Consider the following 15,782-nt stretch of genomic DNA (forward strand, 5'->3'; position numbering starts at 1 on the left):
AGAGAGAGACAGATAGAGAGAGAAAGAAAGGGAGTGTTACTAGAGAGAAAAGAGAGAGAGAGAGACAAAACGACAGACAGACACACAAAAAGGTAGAGTAAGCAATAAGCACGTACGGTAAAACCTGTCATTGTTGAACAAGTAATTTTGTAGATCGCGCGCTCGCCTGCGAATATACCTGATCTTATTTGTGTGTGTGTGTGTGTGTGTGTGTGTGTGTGTGTGTGTGTGTGTGTGTGTGTGTGTGTGTGTGTGTATGTGTGTGTGTGTGTGTGTGTGTGTGTGCGTGTGTGTGTGTGCGTGTGTGTGTGCGTGTGCGTGTGTGTGTGATGGAGTGATTGAGTTTGTCGATTTCTTACGGGAGCCTTAAAGGCTTCGCCTCTTGTTTTTTAAGAGATACTGTGACGAAAAGCGCTCTATTTCAGCAACAGCTTCGTGGATTGCTTTGAAACTTTTCGAATATTTTACCAACATACTCGACGTACTTCGAGCAAAAGTGGGAATCGTTACATGTATTTGTTCAGATTTAATGGTTTGAAACATGTTTTTAAACTCGTCATTGGATTGATCACTTGCGTCCAAAACAATCATTACTTCACATGTCTTTAAACGTGACGAAAAACCCCCCACCTTTTTGGCCGCCTTTGCGATCGACACCTGCATCATCAAGGATAGCATCGCACACGTAATACGCAAGCTAGCAAAACAAAACAACCTTTTCCGGGTAGATACTTAATTTGGCTTTCTTCTCGTATGTACAAATGGCAAAAAAAAGGTTTGCCGATTATGTTTTTTCCGATTTTTAATTGAGCCCTTCCGTTTTTGTCCAGTCGATTTTGAGGGTACCTTTAATTGAGGGGAGGTCACGTGATACCTATATAAAAAAGATATTTTAACCAAAAGGCGATACAGATAGTCAAATAAACGACCTTCACTGGCATATACATTTTGGATGAAATGACACGGGGATTAATGCTTTAATTTGGGTGCAAAAACTGATGCACACATTTTTGGCCAAGCGTACTACTTGTATGACCGTTTTGGGTACATCACGAAGCGTCCCGGTACTCAGGCAGCATGCGCCGATTACGTGGGAAGCGTGCTGGATATTTTCGTGTTTCTATAACCTACCGAACTCTGACATGGATTACATAATCTTTTCCGTGCGCACTTTGTCTTGTGCTTGCGTGTACACACGAATGGGGATAAGGCACTAGAAGGTCTGCACATAAGTTGACCTGGGAGATCGGAAAAATCTCCACCCTTAACCCACCAGGCGGCCGCGGTCGGGATTTGAACTCACGACCTTTCGATTAGGAGGCCGATGTCTTACCACTACGCCACTGTGCCCGTCTAACTTTGTTTCGAGATGCATAATATGTTGTAGAAGGATTGTCGTTTTCCCGTACTTAAAATTTAAAGCCAAAAAGCGTGGCGACGGAGCCCCGGATATGGCTGCTCGATGGATTTCAAAGGTAGAAATATGCTTGTTTTTACTTTAACAGCTCGTATACAGCTTTGAAAAAGTACTACATGTATCAGGGACAACGGAGTCCTATTTGTATGGCAATCCGAATGGTGCAAATGTCCCTTCTAGCTCTTGATGTCTAAATAACGCATTATTTAGCTAACTAACGCGTTATTTAGGCACAAAAAAAATTTGTCTGTTTCTGGTAACATGGCTAAAAAAATTAGGGTCGGTAGGTCGGCTTTTTTTTTTCTTTTTTCTTTTTTTCTTCCCCAAATGTAGACCAATAAAACTAACTTTAACAAGAAGGGCAAAGCCCATACGACTCACATGCTTGACCTCGACCTTTAGGGTAACTAAACCTAGCAATGACATCATACACTAAGAACTGCTTTACACATTTTTCCTACCAAAATACATGTGACCTTGACCCAAGGTCAAGGTCATCCAAGGTCATGCAACACAAAGCTGTTAATTCAAGACATAGGAAGTACAATGGTGCTTATTGGCTCTTTCTACCATGAGATATGGTCACTTTTAGTGGTTCACTACCTTATTTTGGTCACATTTCATAAGGGTCAAAGTGACCTTGACCTTGATCATATGTGACCAAATGTGTCTCATGATGAAAGCATAACATGTGCCCCACATAATTTTTAAGTTTGAAACAGTTATCTTCCATAGTTCAGGGTCAAGGTCACTTCAAAATATGTATACAATCCAACTTTGAAAAGCTCCTGTGACCTTGACCTTGAAGCAAGGTAAACCAAACTGGTATCAAAAGATGGGGCTTACTTTGCCCTATATATCATATATAGGTGAGGTATTGAATCTCAAAAACTTCAGAGAAAATGGGAAAAATGTGAAAAATAGCTGTTTTTTAGGCAACATTTATGGCCCCTGCGACCTTGACCTTGAAGCAAGGTCAAGATGCTATGTATGTTTTTTGGGGCCTTGTCATCATACACCATCTTGCCAAATTTGGTACTGATAGACTGAATAGTGTCCAAGAAATATCCAACGTTAAAGTTTTCCGGACGTCCGGACGGACGTCCGGACGGACGGACGGACGACTCGGGTGAGTACATAGACTCACTTTTGCTTCGCATGTGAGTCAAAAATCGCGCAAAGAGACTGGATTCACTATACATAGAGACAAGACACTCAACACATTTACAAATCTGTGACAAAGACTGAAAGAATATGACATGTTTTTCTTTGTTTACCTGGTCTGATCGTCAGTGACCAGTCAAGGTCGTATTCGTCAGCTTTCACCTTCGTCGCGATATAACCTTCGTGGTTGAAAACGACGTTAAACACCAAATAAAGAAAGAAAGAAGCACGGTGCAGGATATGACAGGGGAACCACCTCTCATGGCAAAAACTGGGTCATTGACCCCTGGGAAGAAGGTCGTGTCTATAAACAAGGCCACCCAGCTATCACAATTGACCTGCCTTTGATCTGGCCGCACACACAGAGCACACACATTTCCAGTCTGTTAAACTCGGTCACTGACCGGTCACTGACCCCGTGCAGGAAGCGTTTCCTCTCTCAGATGTGACAGGGGAACCACCTCTCACATATTTCCACTCTGTATTCTTCCTTTGATGTGCAGCTTATTTTCATTCTTCCACGGTTTGTTACCGGTATACTTTTTCAATTTTGGTGCGCCCTATCGAGGGTTATGCCCCTTCAATCGTCAGCGGACTTTCGTTTTCACACGTTTTTGTTGTTCATTTTCTCACCCTGTCCTTATACCACCAAAAAAACAAAAACAAAAAAAATTTGAGTTTGGAAAAAAAAGTTTAGGGTCGGCGCCGAAATTTAGGGTCGGTCGGGTGACCAGAAACAGACAATTTTTTTTTTTTGGCCTTAGCTAAACAAAGCTTTATTTAACTATATCATGCATTATTTAGCTAAATAATGCATTGTTTAACTTAAACAATGCATTATTAACAGATACAGAAAAAAGAGAGCACAAAGCACTAAACAATGCATTGTTTAGCATAAATAATAGATTGTGTCTGTAAATAACTCATTATTTATAAATAATTACGCGTTTTTTCTAAACAATATATTATATGTAAATAAAGTGTTATTTAGATAAATAAAATATTATTTAAATAAATAAAATATTATTTAGATAAATAAAATATTATTTGGATAAATAAAATATTGTATGTAAATAAAATATTATTTAGATAAATAAAATATTATTTAGATAAATAAAATATTATTTAGATAAATAATTTATTATTTACTGTTTTTGCCTTGAAATAGTATTATTACGCTAAATAATGCTTTATATAGCTATATAATAGGTTTCCGCTATATAATTCATGATTTGGTAAATAATACATTATATACCGTAAATAAAATATTATTTACCGTAAACAATATTCATTGTTTAGCGCAGTGCATCGAAGCCGATATTTCTCTTGTTGTTTTTTACCACGTGTTTCCGTGGATCCACGAGAGCTCTGTTGATTCTCAAACTGACCAATCAGACAACTAGCATCTGTCTCGGCGTACTAAAGCTACATCCGCTGCGCTTCCGACCATCTTCTTGTCAGGTGCCTAACTTCAACTGATGGTACAACAGCAGCAATTTAGTTCGCAGTCGTTCATTCTCCATGTCCAGATGTAAAAGATGTTCCCCCATAAAACTTTAAAATACGAACCCTTTGCAGTGCCAGTTCCTGGACAACCGCTGTAGTTAGAGTTCTGATCAATTCAGCGGGAACGTTCCCTTGTGCTTGTGTAGCCATCTTGATTACATTTGGATTGGATTGGATTGGATTGGATTGGATTGGATAAGATTTACAGTCCAGTGAGGTTACCCTCATGGAAATTCGGGCTGCTTTCTCCCCGGGGAAAGCGAGCTGCCATACACACGGCGCTACCCATATTATTTTTTTTCCTGCATGCGTGTATTCATGTTTCCTGAGACTTAATGCCGTGTGAGATGGAATTTTTTTTTAACTTTATTCCAAGTCCCAGGGGTATTTGATGGACATTTTTATCTATGCCTATACAATTTTGCCAGGAAAGACCCTTTTGTCAATCGTGGGATCTTTAACGTGCACACCCCAATGTAGTGTACACGAAGGGACCTCTATGCTTGGCGCTGGTGGACAATATTCACTTTTTTGGCCAAAAACACACTTTTTTGGCCAAAAATGTACGTTTTTGACCAAGAAAGTGTGTTTTTGGCCAAAAACATGTTTTGGCCAAAACTTTTGAGTGCAAAGTTTTGGCAAAAAAATATTTGGCCAAATCTAAAACATTTGGCCAAATCTTCACTTTTTGGCCAAATGTTTTAGATTTGGCCAAATATTTTTTTGGCCAAAACTTTTGCATTGAAAGTTTTGGCCAAATTTTTGTTTGTGGCCAAAACTTCATTTTTTGGCCAAATCTTTGAAAAACGCCAGTTTTGGCCAAAAACGCCAGTTTTGGCCAAAAAAGCTAAGTTTTGGCCAAAAAAGCTAAGTTTTGGCTAAAAAAGCAAAGTTTTGGCCAAAAAGTATTGTTTTGGCCAAAGATGCCAGTTTTGGCCAAAAAAGTGCGTTTTTGGCCAAAAAAGTGAATATTGTCCACCAGCGCCAAGCTGCTAGGCGCTGGTGGACAATATTCACTTTTTTGGCCAAAAGCACACTTTTTTGGCCAAAAACGTACATTTTTGGCCAAAAAAGCAAAGTTTTGGTCAAAAAAGTATAGTTTTGGCCCAAAACGCAAGTTTTGGCCAAAAAGTATTGTTTTGGCCAAAAACGCCAGTTTTGGCCAAAAAAGTGCGTTTTTGGCCAAAAAAGTGAATATTGTCCACCAGCGCCAAGCTGCTAGGCGCTGGTGGACAATATTCACTTTTTTTGCCCAAAGCACACTTTTTTTGCCAAAAACGTACATTTTTGGCCAAAAAAGCAAAGTTTTGGCCAAAAAAGTATAGAACGCAAGTTTTGGCCAAAAACGCCAGTTTTGGCCAAAAAAGCAAAGTTTTGGCCAAAAAAAGATTTGGCCAAAAAAGTGAATATTGTCCACCAGCGCCAGCAAATACAAAAGATTTGGCCAAAAAAAGATTTGGCCAAACAAAAAAAGATTTGGCCAAAAAAGTGAAGATTTGGCCAAATCTTTTTTGTTTGGCCAAATCTTTTTTTGGCCAAATCTTTTTATGGCAGAAGTTTGGCCAAATCTCCCGTTTTAGCTAACAAAAACAGTTTTGGCCAAAACTTTTACATAGAAAGTTTTGGCCAAAAAAAGTTATAGCCAAATCTATTTTATTTGGCCAAATGTATGGGTTTTTTGGCCAAATCTTTGTCTTTTTGGGCCAAAACTGGCGTTTTTGGCCAAAAAAGTGAATATTGTCCACCAGCGCCAAGCATAGACCTCGGTTTTTCGTCTCATCCGAAAGACTAGCACTTGAACCCACCATCTAGGTTAGGAAAGGGGGGAGAAAATTGCGGCCTGACCCAGGCCTGAACACGCAACCTCTCGCTTCCGAGCGCAAGTGCGTTACCACTCGGCCACCCAGTCCCTTGGCGGAACCGGATGTGGAGTACCGGATACTGGGTTTGCCAAGACAGTGGAGAATCAACAGCGCTCTCTCGGATCCACGGAAACACGTGGAAAAAAACAACAAGAGAAAAAACGGCTTCGCGATGCGCTAAACAATGAATTGTTTACGGTATATAATATTTTATTTACGGTATATAATGTATTATTTACCAAATCATGAATTATATAGCGGAAACCTATTATATAGCTATATAAAGCATTATTTAGCGTAATAATACTATTTCAAGGCAAAAACAGTAAATAATAAATTATTTATCTAAATAATAAATTATTTATCTAAATAATATTTTATTTATCTAAATAATATTTTATTTATCTAAATAATATTTTATTTATCTAAATAATATTTTATTTATCTAAATAACACTTTATTTACATATAATATATTGTTTAGAGAAAACGCGTAATTATTTATAAATAATGAGTTATTTACAAACACAATCTCTTATTTATGCTAAACAATGCATTATTTAGTGCTTTGGGCTCTCTTTTTTCTGTATCTGTAAATAATGCATTGTTTAATTTAAACAATGCATTATTTAGCTAAATAATGCATGATATAGCTAAATAAAGCATTGTTTGGCTAAATAACGCGTTATTTAGCTAAATAATGTGTTATTTAGACATCAAGAGCTAAAAGGGACATTTGCACCATTCGGATTGCCATATATTTGATGCAAAGGAGTGCTATTGTGGGGGTTCGAATTATTCGTTAGAGCGTGCAATTCTGAGTCAAAATTAATTAGAAGTGCAATGCTTTTGGCATAGACGTCAACCACCCAAGGCACTGCATACCCCAACCAAAGGTTAAATCGGTCATCTGACACACACACACACACACACACACACACACACACACACACACACACACACACACATACACACACACACACTTTTGTTTTTACTCTTAAAGATAGCTTAAATAAAGGACATAACAAAAGCTTGAGGGCAGATATGGCATGGAAATTAAGTCACACACACATAAACACACACACACACACAACACACACACACACACACATAAACACACACATACACACACACACGCGCGCACGCGCGCGCGTACACACACACATAAACACACACACACACACACACACACACACACACACACACACACACACACACACACACACACACACACACTTTTTTGTTTTTACTATTACAGATAGCTTAAATAAAGGACATAACAAAAGCTTAAGGGCAGATATGGCACTGAAATTAAGTTTTGTTTCAAAGTTCTTGATCAACAACTTCAGAAAAAAAATTCTGTTCCCATCTCTGGGCTTAAATAGCAAAGGAATCAGAAGAATCTAAAGCTCATGCAACAAGTTGACCATAATTACATACATGAAGATAATTGTTCTTTGTCAAACATTCTAAACTTTTGTTGTTGTTTTGAAAACAAGTTTTTATTAAAATTCCAAACTTTGGGCATTTAATTCAAACCAAGTGGTTGTTTTAAAGAGGTGGCGATTCTGTGGGAATGCTTTGGTCAGACTTTCAAAAATCTTCATACTTTTAGTCACAATTGATGTATGAACGTTTGACAGCACACGATTCTTTGATCAGTGTTTTGTCGGGACTTCAATAAAACTGAAAAAAAGAACGGAACATATAGATTTTCTTTTGTTTCATTACGTTTACATGCCACAAACATTACGTCATTTGCACAATGACGTCATGGCCGGCATTGACTTTATTTTTTGCGATAATTCAACACTTCAAACATTATGCCGTTAGATTTGCTTCAGACTTTGTACACCAAAAATGCATTGTGAGCAGAATTATGTGTCTTTTAGAAAGTAACCCCCTTTTTCTAAGTCGAGCATTTTTGCAGACTGTGACCCCCTTTGGAGATAAATTCTGTTATGAAAGCTGCCATTACAAGTTTTTGTGAGGCCTGTTTAGGATAGCAGAGATGTATAGGTTACATGCCGAGTCTCAGTGATTATCAAAAATAATGGTCGAAGTTTGCGGATCATGAAAAATGCGAGCTTCAGCGAGCTTGTTCATGACCGCGAACTGAGACCATTATTTTTGATAATCACTGAGACGAGGTATGTAACCTCTTTATTCCTCCTTTATTCAGTTATTTAAAGAAAAGAGAAGTTTTTGTGCGAAAGTTTGATCGAATCATATTCACCCAACCAGTCTATCTGCGCAGGCGATCGATTAATGCGCGGTTGTATAGTTCCGTGCAAATCATTCAATTCTGTTAACACTTCTTGTCAGTTTCCATGTTTTGAACTAAAATCAAGTACACAGTTATGTTGTCATTCTGCTGTGGCGGTAAAGGCAGACAGTGTGTGTTCTGTTCATGTTTTGGTATCGCTCAGGAAATGTTCTTTCCTCGAATGTGACTTGCAGACGTAGTTTTACACGCGTGTTCCAACGTTAAAAACTGTATGAAGTTCAGTTTTCTGGGGCAAAATAGTGTATGAAACCGCTCCATGTTCGTTAAGTTAATTAAATGTTTGCAATTGATTGCGTGTGATCTGTTTATAAAATGAAATATTGTTGAAAACTGACCGTCGGATTGCAGTCTTGTCGATGCAGCCGGAATCTGGAAGGGGAACTACTCGTGTCACTAGACAAAGTATGAGAGTTACTTTTCCTTGGAATCTTGCTAGCGATAAACGATTGTGCACTGCAGGTCTGAATTCAGAAAACAACCAAACTCATGGATTTTATATTGAGATGCATGTGTTCAAGCCTGTAGTTGCTGGTTTAAGGGGGGACAGGGTAGGCAAGCACTTTTTTTTTTTATTTTGGAAACAGCTTGCTGCTTGTTTGATTTTTGCAAGCAGAATAACCTAATTAAGGGAAACCATTTTAAATTTTGAGTGAAAAGCAATTTTTGGGGGTTTTATTCACCAAAATGTGAGAAAAACGTTATAAAATGTGCTTTTTTTAAAATGTTGCAGTTTGTGAACCAGTGCATGTTTTGATCCAATTTTTCTTCTTTGCAGCAATATGTGTGTGTTTAATAATTCTGTGTATCGAAAAGCATTTCTAAGCAATATATTATTTTAATTTAGCATTTTCAGTTACCGGTTCAGTTTTGATAAGAAAAATACATGAAATCCTAACTGTCAGACTCATAAAAACCCAACCAATGCACTGAACTCTTATTCCATACACAGAACTGATGCTGTACAACTCATAAACAACATATACAAAAACTGAACAAATCCATCAAGCCTTTCAAAAGTTGCAACATTTTAATTGTAGCGTTTTGTCTGAAAATTACATTCAGAGAAAACAGCATTTTAAAGATTTGAACCATTACATAAAAAAACCAGTAGCACAGTGCACCCTGAATTCATATGTTTTTATCAGAATGACCACTTTACTATGTAGGGAAAAGGATTTGACAATCAAATTATCAGGATTTTTTTTATATACATCATATGAAAACAGCCATCTTTGTTTGTACCGATATGAAAACATGAATCAGAACCAAACTGTCAGACTCATAAAAACCCAACCAATGCACTTAACTCTTATTCCATACACAAAACTGACGCTTTACAAATCATAAACAACATAAACAAAAATGAAACAAATCCATCTAGCCATTCAAAAGTTGCAACATTTTAATTACAGATGTTTGTCTGAAAATTACATTCAGAGAAAACAGCATTTGAAAGATTCCAACCAGTACCTCAAACTAGTAGCACAGTGCAGCCTGAATTGATATGTTTTTATAAGAATAACCACTTTACTATGATGGGGAAATGATTTGACGATCAAATTATCCAGATTTTTTTTTAAAAATCATTTGAAAACTCATCTATGTTAGTGCAGATATGAATCAAAACGAAACTGTCGGACTCATAAAAACACAAGGAATCCACTGTATTCTTATTCCATGCACAGAAATGGTGCTTCACAAATCATAAACAACATATACAAAATTGGAACAAATCCATCTTGCCATTCAAAAGTTACAACATTTTAATTACCACATTTTGTCTCAAATTACATGTAGAGAAAACAGCATGTAAAAGAGTCTCACTAGTACCCCGGTAAACTAGTACCACAGTAGAGCTTGAATTAATGGGGTGTTTTTTTTTTTAACCAGAATAACACTTTAACTATGAAGGGGAGATGATTTGATAATCAAATTATCAGATTTTTTTGATTTAAAAAAAAATTATATGAAAACATTAAAAAAGTCAATTATCTGTGTTTGTGCTGATATGAAAATATTGATCAGAACCAAACTGTCAGACTCATAAAAACCCAACGGATGCACTGATTTCTTATTCCATTGCATAGAAATGATGCTTCACAAATCATCAACAACATTACATAATTATATATACACAAATGGAACAAAGCTATCAAGCCATTCAAAAGTTGCAACATTTTAATTACAGTATTTCTGTGCTCAATCCTAACACTGCAGCAAATTTCTGTAAAGCTGAATGTCCCTTTCCATGTACCAACTTGGTCATACGCGGATTATTTAAAATGCAACTTTACCACCCGAAGCGTTGCAAACACCGGGAGAAGAGTAAACAACTGCAGACTTGAATGGACACTCATATGCACTCCAGATGCAGGGCCTGTGCAAATCCTTGGGCTGATGCATCACCTTCTTTCATAATCAGACTGCTATCAGACAAGCATTCAGTACAGGATATAAACCTTTCAGCAATAGATTGAGCTGATCAATGTTGACAAAAGCCCAACACATGTCAGCGGAGTGACGTTGCACAGTACCAGTATCCATATCTGCTTGTGATGGGTCAGAAGATGGCAAAGTATCTGTATCTTCTTATGGTTGGTCAGAAGATGGCAAAGCTGATGTTTCTGCTGTGGAAGAGGGTAGTTCCGGTTTAGCAAACTTTTCCATCAGGTCAATCTTTCTCCTCGCTGCCACCACAGGAGGACTGGCTCTCCCCTTGCTCCAACCTAATAAATACACAAACACTGATTTAATATTTGATACAACTGTCCATGGTTTTTGTTTGTAATAAGCTGCAAATTTTAAGACTCAATATAAACGTCAACAAGTGCTTGTACTTTATTTTGCAAATGACCATGTTACATGGGGTGTACCTCAACTTTTTGGCTAGGCTGGTAAATCAGAAATCCCAATCAGCCCCCAACCACTGAACCAGGCGGGTTTTCTTACAACCACCTCAGCGGCTCGTACCCACATATGTCGGTTGACGAACACACACACACACACACAAAAGACATTCATTAATTGGCCCCTATCACAAAATGTACATGTCAAGTTTACTATGGGATTTGAGTAACCACACAATCACATACACACAGGAACTAATACTGAAACTAGCTGAATTATTTTCTTTCTTTCTTTCTTTCTTTTCATATTTTTCTTTTAAAATTGATTTATTTCATCACACTTGCTATGTATTTGCTTGTTTCTTGTCTGTTGTCTGTTTTGTGTGTGTGTGTGTGTGTTCTGTGTGTGTGTATACATTTTCAGATTTCCTAAACCTAGCACTGTTTGCAGGTGATCTTTATGCTTTTGATTCATGAGTTGCATCCCCAGTCCTTTAGTTTAACTCTTTTTTTTTTCTTTGGTGAAGTAAATTGGATCTATTTTTTTTATTCCTTAGTTAATGGAAAAGATTTGACAACAATATTGCTGTCAATGATAGGTTGGTCAGCCATGCTGGTGTAAACCAATCCTTTAGAATTAGAGAACGCTCTCTAGTAGTAGTAGGGTACTTATTTTCCTACGGTCAATGACCAGAAACAGAAACTGTGTCAGTCGTACATCGCTCAGATGCTGCTTCTCAGTTTGACCCCAGACAAAGAATACTGATGACATGTTACACCATAGTAAGCTCTCAAGGACTGGCCAGCGAAGAACAATAAAATAGGGGTTGTGAAGACGATATCACAGAGATGATCGAGGGAGGGAGGGGGGGGGGGGCGGTGTGCGGCGGCGGCATGGTCAGTAAATTGGATCAAGAAACCCGCAAAATACTTCAGACACAAACTGTTTATCATTTACCTGCAAACCCTAACACATTCTTACAACAACAACAACATAACGATGTGCAATAAATCACGTTGTCAAACAAACAAGATCGAAAAGAGAAAGAAGCAAAACCCACCTCGTCGAGTCAAGAATCTTAGAATGTCGTCTGCTCAAATACGATCATGTTGGTTCATTTCGGAGTGTTGTTACTTCCTTCTACTGTTCGCTGCTGCTGGTTCATCTTTCTCTGATATTTCTAGCCACTATGCCGAACATTTCCAAAGTTAGGGTTGTTCTCCGCAGCTCAAAACTTTGAAAAATGCTGCTGAATCGGTGAAAACGTCATGGATTTGTTGACACCGGGGGACTGATAAGTTGTCTACTGCGCTTGCGCCAAATGCCTTTGACCTACATATATTTGCATATATTAATTCCGGGGTTTCGGTTGGAACGGATTCTCTCTCTTTGTGCCTATGTCAACGGGAATTCCCCAACGGTGATGACGTCATCTTGAAGAACGGAAATTTCCACACAGTTTGAACAGCGAAGGGTCATGTCATGTGCGCACATTTACCAGCACGGAGTATCCAAAGTTGACCATTTTTTCGATTTTTTTGATAAAACACAGACAAAAACAACAAAACATCGGTTTGAAAATGGTTTTATTTACATGAATACATGTCTAAAATGACAAAAGCAGATTATTGAATGCATTCCAGGATGTTCAAAGGTGTGAAAAATGCAACAACCCCAAAAAGGTGTATGAGACCAAAAATAACTCATTTTGCCTACCCGGTCTGCCCTTAAATGCGGTATGGTTGTATAGTTTGCTCCAGAAATGTATATTTTGTACATTAGAGTGTTCTGAACTTTTGAGTCGCAAAAAGTAGATCCACAATGTGTACAGTCTCTACCCATGAGCTATCAAGGATTCAGGCCCGTTGTTGGGTAAGTGGTTTTGGTTGTTGGGTAAGTTACCGAAAAATAACTAGCCCTACAAGTTTACAGAGAGAAAGAAGCAGAGGGGGGAATAAACAATACTTCACAAAGCAGCTAAGCATATGGAGGATTCCCAAATGATAACAATTCACTTATTTGATCCACTCAGATCACGGAATATGGCTGACTCAGTGTGTCACCGCCATACAGATTGTTGTATAATATACATATTTGATATCACGATACTACTGGCTTACCCAGTGTGCCACAGCCATGCAGATTGTTGCAGACATATTGGCACTCTTCAGCCGACGGGCACGCCTGGCAAGAAGTCTTTCCAAATGTGTTTGGTTTGCATACTGGAAGAGAGGACCAGAAGAATCAAAGTTAAGCAAGACGACCAAATCTCCATACGACTCACCATCTCCATGCTCTTTTTGAAAGCTCAAGAATACAAACAATTTCCCACATTTATTGATCAGTACTCTATCCCACTATATGGACTTCAAATATGACCAAAATCAACCAGACCTGGGTTATGTCTGGATGTAATCAAATCCTGATAGTGTGAACAAGTTAAAAAAATGCACCTCTAAGAACGTTGAAGAAAATAATAATTGTTTATATTTTAACGACTGTGACCTTGAAATATTACTATGGTAAATTAAACTGGGGTCATGTCTGGAGATCATTAAAACCCTGGATTTGTATGCATGTTCCAAGATCTGTCAGCAAAAACACTAGTATACGTAGACGTTTTGCCCGTGAACTCTGAAGAAGTTTGAGAATGGTTTTTTTCTCCTCTTTTTACATTAATAGACTGGCAATCGAGACTAGGGTCGTTGCGTGTTTATATATGTGTGTGTGTGTGTGTGTGTGTGTGTGTGTGTGTGTGTGTGTGTGTGTGTGTGTGTGTGTGTGTGTGTGTGTGTGTGTGTGTGTGTGTGTTAATCGATTCCGAGAAAACTACTAGACCAATGTTCATGAAACGTTACATGAACATTCTTCCAGATAATATCCCTATGACTTTTAAGAATCAAAGAAAACATTGCTAAAACGATTGACTTCAGAACACAAGCAACATTTTTCTGAACCATGAAATAAAAATCGAAAACTCCGTTTGATCTTTTATTTTGGTAGATTAATGACAACAGAACTGAAAGAACCAGAAACAAAAATTAAGGGCATTAATCAGGTAAACCAAGAAGATTGTCGTTCCTGGCGCGCACTTCACATGTCCATTAAACAGTGTCAGAGTGAGAGAAAAAACAAACATTTTTCGCAGTTTGACAGTATTTGAGGCCCTTTTTCATATCAAAGTGTAAAGGTTGCTGAACGATTTTTTCATATTTGCTTGTTGAGTTACACTTTAAAGAAAGTGTCTTTAAAAAACATTTGCGCGATAGACAGCAGAATCCGTATTTTTCATCTCTTTTCAAACGGATATAACGTTTGCGCCCGTGGAAGAATGTACCTTAAACTGAGCACACATGTAATGGCGCTAGTCCTAACAAAGTGTGCAAAGTTGCGTGCATGTGAAAACAAATTCTGGGACGTTAGGGACATTTACAAACATTGTATTGGAAACCCGTTACAACATCCATTCTCGGGTTCTGTTTGCTCAAAGTACTAGATGCAGGAGAGAATGAGGGTCTTTGAATGTCATCTTTCTGTAAAATTTGGAGAGTCTGCTATTTGTAGTTTTAGATTTATTGCATATCAACTGCAGCTACCAAGCAAATACACCATCAAAAACCAAGATTTCGTGCCGTTTTCCAGGAATGTGGTCACTCTCTTTCACACGCTAGATCAGTCCCCTGTTTCTTACACTGTTACAGGCGAGATTGGCGACTAGGGCGAGGATGTACCGTTTCTTGGGCACATCTCGCCGCGAGTGACGCTAGCCGACGCTAGGTAGCTTTGGGCTTGTTCGCTTGGCGAGAAAACATGGCGGCCACGCAGCTGCCCATCCGATTGGCTGTCCATGGTTGTTTACCGACCAGTGCAGACGACCTTTTCGGAATCAACCAATGGTGTTTAATTCTTGCGTTGCTAGCCATTAAACTGTTTCATAGACAATCTCGCCTCCTAGCTTCGCGAGCGGCAAGCCGAAAGAATATCTCACCTGAAAGAAACACGCGTCAGCTTGACTGCCCGGCGGATCCAAACGAAATGTGTATGAACTGTTAGGTAAGACACCAAATATACGTTCTGGTGTCAAATATGTTAAACATCGTTCAGTTTATGTCACTGTTTTGTTGGTCGAAAGTGAATCATGCCGTCAAAAAACGCCATTGTTGAGGGTAGGCGTGGTCAAAAACCTGTAACGTCATACCAAAATATTGTTCAAATATAATAAGAAATACAGAGCAGAAGAAATGAAGATCTTCAAATACATTATGTTTCTTACAAAAAAAAACTACTGTTTAACATCTGGGCTATAGCACTGAAAAAAATATCATTAACTTTTTGTGCTCAGTGTACTCAACACTCTTTTACATTTTAAAAGGATTCGACACCGATCAATGCACAGCGTAGTGACGATTGCGAACAAGTTCCGTAAGTCTTATCTTCCGGGCCTTACCTCCCCCTGTTTTCATGATCCCCTAAAACAAAGAGTTTGCTTGCCCTCGTGTCCTTCGTCTTTTTCTTTCGCTCCTGTGTCATTATGACGTCAAACCTAAAATAACGTCACGGAACACGTAAAAGAAAGTCCATGTTTCTGGTCCAAGACGTTCCACCTAATACAAGTCTCGGTTACTATGCTTGCCAAGAATCTTTAATTCTTTGTGCGTGGTTGTGAGTGCGTGTTCGTTTCTGTGTTTGCAGGTGTGTGT

General features: G+C 38.3%; 1 protein-coding gene across 1 annotated transcript in view; it reads right to left on the reverse strand.

The window, feature by feature from the left end:
* LOC138949936 (uncharacterized) overlaps positions 1-15,782 on the reverse strand; it is a 251,406-nt gene that overhangs the window by 114,083 nt on the left and 121,541 nt on the right. The window contains exon 7 of the mRNA XM_070321720.1: positions 13,203-13,304. Within this exon, the coding sequence (XP_070177821.1) occupies positions 13,203-13,304 (102 nt within the window). The remainder of the gene's footprint in view (positions 1-13,202; positions 13,305-15,782) is intronic.

Source organism: Littorina saxatilis, linkage group LG16 (genome assembly GCF_037325665.1).
Source record: "Littorina saxatilis isolate snail1 linkage group LG16, US_GU_Lsax_2.0, whole genome shotgun sequence".
NCBI classification, from domain to species: domain Eukaryota; kingdom Metazoa; phylum Mollusca; class Gastropoda; order Littorinimorpha; family Littorinidae; genus Littorina; species Littorina saxatilis.